The sequence below is a fragment of the Eurypyga helias genome, unplaced genomic scaffold (assembly GCF_000690775.1).
Source record: "Eurypyga helias isolate BGI_N326 unplaced genomic scaffold, ASM69077v1 scaffold26484, whole genome shotgun sequence".
In the NCBI taxonomy this organism is placed as follows: domain Eukaryota; kingdom Metazoa; phylum Chordata; class Aves; order Eurypygiformes; family Eurypygidae; genus Eurypyga; species Eurypyga helias.
Window position 1 is genome coordinate 1 of NW_010248543.1, and position 6,249 is coordinate 6,249.

Sequence of the window (6,249 nt, forward strand, 5' to 3'; positions counted from 1 at the left end):
TGGTATTTGGCTAACCGGAGTTAAACCATGACAGTTACACTACCGCAGCCCTTTAATCCTGCACTGACATGCAAAGACCAGAAGACATAGTCTTTGCTCCAAAGATTTTGCTTACATTGTAAGCACCGTCATTAAACAAAACCACCAATCTCTCAACCTTACGGCCATGCAAGTTTCACATCAAGCATATGCCAAGGTACGAACTAGCTTTCTAAGCCTCTGGGCACAAACAAACTCTAGACCTCAGTTGTTTCACTAAGTTATCCCTGAGCCACATGTTGCTGCCACTGGAGGGAATATTGACAGCAGCGCAGGGATTTTCACACTGTTCTTGCCCTGGGAAGCTACAAACATCATCGACAGCAACACACAGAAATCTTCATCATTTCAGAAGTACCTGAAACGGAATCCCACCCCTCAGACCTCACTGCCACCAGAAAGCTCCCAACAAACAGAATTAAAAAAGAAAGAAGGAAAAAATATTCTCCTGTTAAGTCGCTTTCTTTAGCGGAAGGAAAGGGGTATTAGCTCTATTGCCAACGACATACTATGAAAATCCGAGTCTCTACAACACAACCGGGAAGAGCAGCATATACTTTGGAAAATAACCACAGAACTCTCTTTCCCACTTTCCTCCATTGAGCCTGAGGACAAGAAATTTAGTCCTCACTGAAATTTTGCTTCTCTCATCCTCTGGCTTTTAAAGCACGTAATAAATTTTACAAGCCTTATCAAGGAAGGGCTGGGACAAACTGGAACGAAATACTTCATGAATACTTTTTTGAGCCAAATATACTATTTCCTGTATTATACATCACACTGAATAAATTAAATGGGAAACAAAAATAAGGCAGACACTCTTCCTTAAGGTCAGACATTATTTACTACTTCAGTATTAGAACATGTGAAGGGAGGTGATTATTCCTCCTCCTTCAGGGCTGAGTAACTGGTTTTGTAAAAAGAGTGAGTTCACAGGTATCATAAACCAGCTGATCAATTAAAAGGCAAAAAGAAACATGAGAGTAGGAGTGTGTCTTTAACGGACATGCACCTTCCCATCCTCCAGCTTTTTCCGACATTTCCCCAGATTTTTATTTCTCACTGTATACTTACCAATTGGGAGTCTGAAGTATGACATATTTTTAACTTTGTTCCTTTCTCCTTCATCTCATACATAAGTTCATTTAGTATGTGAGTCTGTGCCAAGTTCTAAAAGAAAAAAAAACAAACCCAAGAAATGCTGATCTTTGAACTGTGTATTTTTAATTCCGGTATAAATTCTAAGTTCAGGGTTAGACAAAACTAGATATATTTAAGAACAGATATATTTAATTATGTACAACTGAGGTTGAAATCAGACCACTAGAAAAGCAGGTATCACCCATACAAGAGCCAAGATCATTGACCTCAAACTGTTTCTAAAATTGTATCTACTTATGTAATTCCAGAATAGTTTCCTGGTAATAACTTTTTTATTTTTGTTGAACAAGATTCAGGGATTTTATGCACTGGCTTTTTTTGCTGGGTACATTAGTGTCAGAAAACATTTATTTCTTTAACGTCTGCATCCCCCCTCATCATGGCCCAAGAAGCACAAGGGCTTTGGCACAGTGAAAAGCATCACCTCTCTGAATTTAGAGAAACCAACTCAAAATATCTCAGTTTTCTGTCCTTATTTTTGGTTAACTTTGACTGCAGATTACTTAGGTTTCTACAATGCCCCAAGTATGGACAGAGAGTGATTTGCAGTAATTCTACTCCTTACAAATTTACTGTTGGTTGGCTGAGTTTTGTAATCACCACCATAAACACAAGGTAGAGAGTGCCAGTTCAGCACACCTTCGTAGCAGTGTTGTCTCATCTGCTCGCTTCTGTCTGCAGACATACAGACGTCTCTGCTCAACCGACAAGCAATAGGATGCTCCAATATAAAACCTGCTAAGGCTGCTGCTTTTTTTAGGATGTTGGATTAGTTGTAAACTCAACATCAATACAAGTCTATTGCCATAGCTCATTCCTTTTATTCTGGTCAGATAAAAAACCATTATCAATAAAAGTACTTTTGTAACTGCATCCATTATAGGGGCTTAAAATCACCACAAGGCACTGTGCAGACATTTACATTATGCATAAAGTATCACTTTTCGCACCCACCAGTATGGTAAATACTGTGCATTACTCATAACTGCCTAATGCTGAACTACAAATAAAACCATATGCTGGAGTACAGCCCACACATACACAGTGTCTAAAACACTTGACATTTTCATTTGTCTCATTAATGTGAGAAATGCTACTGATCCAGGGATTCTTTTTTGTTACAACAGGAAATAGTGCTTGGATAGCAAGAAGCAAAAAGGATTTGAAAAGGGTCTTCAAAAACAGAATCAAGAAAGGCAACAGTCAGAACCTTTTCTGAAATCCACAGTTTATACAGATGAATTACTTCTGAAATCTAAGAAAAGAAAGCTGTGTGATCTTTCCATCTTACCTGCATGACAGCATTAAAAAAGCACGTGTTTCCTAAATTATTTATTCCTTTGACTGGAACAGATGCACCATTACCAGAACTTTTTCCTTTCAGTATTTCACTGGTTTCACTGTTTTCTTCACGGACCCGTATGATTTTTGATGAACCTATAATTAAACTATAGATTAGCATTCCTATATAATTCCACAGTTTAATCAATTCAGTCCTTCCATGGATTACGTTTATAGGTTTTAAGGTATGTAGAAAGACACCTTGATGGTACTCTAAGCTGCTTTACATAATCTTTACATAAAAACATCAGTAGTTAAACCCCCAGGAAAAAAAGTCCCCCCAACAACCACATACATTCAACAAAACCTTCCACAATAATCACACTATCCCATAAGACTGTAGCTTCTTCAATTACCCAAGCAATAAAGCAAAATGGGCTCTCTTAGTTTATTAACAATAGGCAGTTAAGATGCATGTTCATTAGAACTACTAGAAACACCACACAAAGGCTGCTTTTGATGCATGTGAAGAGAGGCAACCAAAAGGTACCACCTGAATGCTGCAAGTCTCTATCAATTATCGTGCTCTGAACCGCCCCGTACAGCTCAAAGGCCAAACTGGAGTTGTTACCAGTTTCCCCAAATGCCACATTTGCTGTCAAAGGCCAAACTGGAGTTGTTATCAGTTTCCCCAAATGCCACATTTGCTCCTCCACCCACCTCCCCTTGCTGCAGCTTGAGTGGCTACTAACACAACCTAAATGCATACAATGCCGCTGTTTTAATATTATACAACAAAAACTTGGTAACACTGCAACGGAATATGCTACCAGTGTATTTCCTTATTTCCCTTATTATTTAAACAGATGAGGGGCAGCAAAGTTAGACAGTCATTAACTTGTAGCCTAGAGGTAATGGAAATACTCGAGATAACAATATTTAGCCTCGAATTCTACTAGCAACTTTCATATCGTCATGGTTGCAGGACTAAATATGAACATTACTGACATCTGCAGTGTCTTAAATATTGATTAACAATGCATGTCAATGTAAACGAGTTATGGACTTAATAGATGCCAAGAACTGTGATGCTGCAATCTCTGTCTTGACATATGAATTCATATATTTGTTCTAATGAGTTTCACGTTGAAGTCTCATTAAAGTGTTCTTGAGAAATAACTAGCAGACCTATTTACATTAATGAAATGCTCATGCCAAAAGCTTCTTCCATAAACACTCCTAGGTAGTTTCTTGCTTAGAAGATTAAAATATATAATTAAATTAAAAAGTCGTCCTTAAAATATCTACTGTATCTGGAAACATGCTTCTGAGGCAGTTTGTCTGCACCCTATAGTGCCATCAAGGCATAATTAGTTTTCCAAATTGTACCCAAGTTTGTCAAAATACATTTAGAGGTGCTTTGCTGTTGAAAAACATGTTTAAATGTTCTTGCTAACACTGCTTATATAGCTTTAAAATATTCTCCTTTCCACTGGTGTGGAAAATTAAGACAGTACAAGGGCAAAGTAAGAGATCAAGTTCTCCTTGAAACAGCAGACAACGTGTTTCTGAACGCGACAAATGACAAATAGCCTGGGAGCTGCTCACACCCTGAAAGTTGCTGAAATTGCAGCAACACCTTTTAATGGACATGCTTTCAAAGGGCACGCTACAGTGTCCGAGACTCATTCACCCACAGAGAGCTCCAAGCATCTACAACTCAAAGGCGTCGCTCACTCTCAGAAGTTTAATCATGGAAGGGGAGAGTTCTTCCCCTCAGACATGTGTGCCATACAGAGAAGTGCATGGGAGAAGAGATGGTTAAAAAAAAAAAAAAGCAGCCAAAATGTGTAAATAATTTGTGTATTAGTATACCACAGTTGTTGCATTTATCCATCGGCATTCAAAAACATCTGGGACAGCATCTTAAAGTAAACAATGTTCACAAGGCCATCTGGACAAAACTGCAGGCAAAAATTAAAGCATAAGCATATGGAAAAGCAGATTTTTCTCTTCCCTTTAGCAGTGCAGGATGACAAATGTCAAACCTAGATCTGTCCACGCTTCACTGTGCTATGCTTTGCAGCACCACCTGGCTCTCCTTGCACAGCCACCAAATATGGACAGCACTGCCACAGCGGACCGTATCTGCAGGGCAAACTCGATAAAAGCATTTCACTTCATGGTTAAATGGCAGCTTCACACAAGTAGCAAGGTTCCATTTGCAGAGCCTTACATATAAATTATTTAAGGGGGGAAAACAAAGCCGAAGCATCCAGCTTTGCAATAAGAGCTGGATGAATACGCAATTACAAAACACAATAAATGAGAACCAGACATCCGATTGCCACAAAGCTGGATAATTAGTATAGGGATAAGGAGACACAGCAGTAAATTAAGAAAAGGCCTGCACGTTGTTACTGAAGTCTAGGAAACTCCTTTCATTCAGAAGGTTTTAATTATTGCCTCTTGATTTTTTTAATAGATTTTACAAACACAATCCACGTGACATTTTACTGTTTTATTTGTATCTGGGAAAAAGTCTTGACAGAAAAGTGTCTCTTTTGCCATTACAAACATTACCCACTGCCTCGCTTATTCCATGCAGATATTTTTAAGGACATATACAGAGCCAGAGGAGGGATAGCAGTTTTTAATTTAACTCTGCTCAGTGTCCCCAGCTCAGTGATAAATGACAGACAGGCCTGGAGCTGAATGTTCAGTTGACATGTGAAGAGTTGGTCAGTCTTAATAGAAGATGCTGGTAATGACTGCGATAGCTAATACTTCCACAGATTGGGGCTGGAGGGTCCTTCTGCAAGATTAACCCAAGGCTACAAGCACGTTATTAATCAAAATGGTAATATGTAATTTTTTAAAGTGAATTTGCACTGAACTCTTACATAGACTCTTGCTGACGCAATCTTGCCATCCCGTAATGTTTTAACAGGCATGCTTTCGGATATGAAAAGTGACTTTTACGCCGGTATAGACACACCAAGGACCCCAGCAGAAGGATTCCATCGAAATGCCTGTCATCTGCTGCCTTCGGCTCCTGGCCAAAAAGTGTTTTGTGAAAAGCAGCACTCCAAGCCATCCGCTGCGTGCAGTAATACCTCTTACAAAGGACCTCGTTAATCTTAACAAGAGCAAGGAAGGTGAAAAAGCACAAAAATAATAAAATTCATAGATTGATTTCTGCCTGTGGTTCGTTTACATCTTTTAGAGAGTTGACATGGCGCCCCTCAACCTCTCTGCCCTTCTCAGGCCCTGTGGACATCAGCCCCAGGCAGGCCTGTCCCTCCACAGCAGGGACAGCGCATCCAACTGTGACTTTTCTGGGGCTCTCGCATTCAGACCATTTCTCTCCGTCAGACGACTCCTGCAGTTTTGGTGTAGAGGTGGCCTTTCTAATCCAGTCACAGAGGGAAAACTCCTACCCAAGTTGCGCCTTGACCACCACCACCTCCTTCTCCCTCAACAAAGCCTATCAAGACCCATCGCCCAGCTCTCTGTCCAACTCGTCACACCCTACTGACCAACCCTTCCCTGGCATGGGGTCAGTGCCTGCCTCTGGTCCCACCATGACGTCCAGCTCCAGTGCTCACTCCTTCGGATCTCAGACAGCTGCGTTTCCGCTTGGGCACAGCCTTTGGGCTCGGCAAAGCTGCCCGACGTCACCCTGCTCTCCTCCATGCTAGCAACCCCGCTTCCCACCAGACCCGCAGGAAAGAGGGCAGCAGCCAGGCTGCTCCTCTGCTGCAGGTC

The 6,249-nt window shown here is 40.7% G+C and overlaps 1 protein-coding gene across 1 annotated transcript in view; it reads right to left on the reverse strand.

Annotated features, from left to right (window-relative positions):
- Positions 1 to 2,455: 2,455 nt before the first annotated feature.
- LOC104509225 (ubiquitin carboxyl-terminal hydrolase 45-like) overlaps positions 2,456 to 6,249 on the reverse strand; it is a gene marked incomplete at its 5' end in the record, with an annotated part of 11,293 nt that continues 7,499 nt past the window's right edge. Inside the window, one exon of the mRNA XM_010151088.1 lies at positions 2,456 to 2,637. Coding sequence (XP_010149390.1) covers positions 2,456 to 2,637 — 182 coding nt within the window. The remainder of the gene's footprint in view (positions 2,638 to 6,249) is intronic.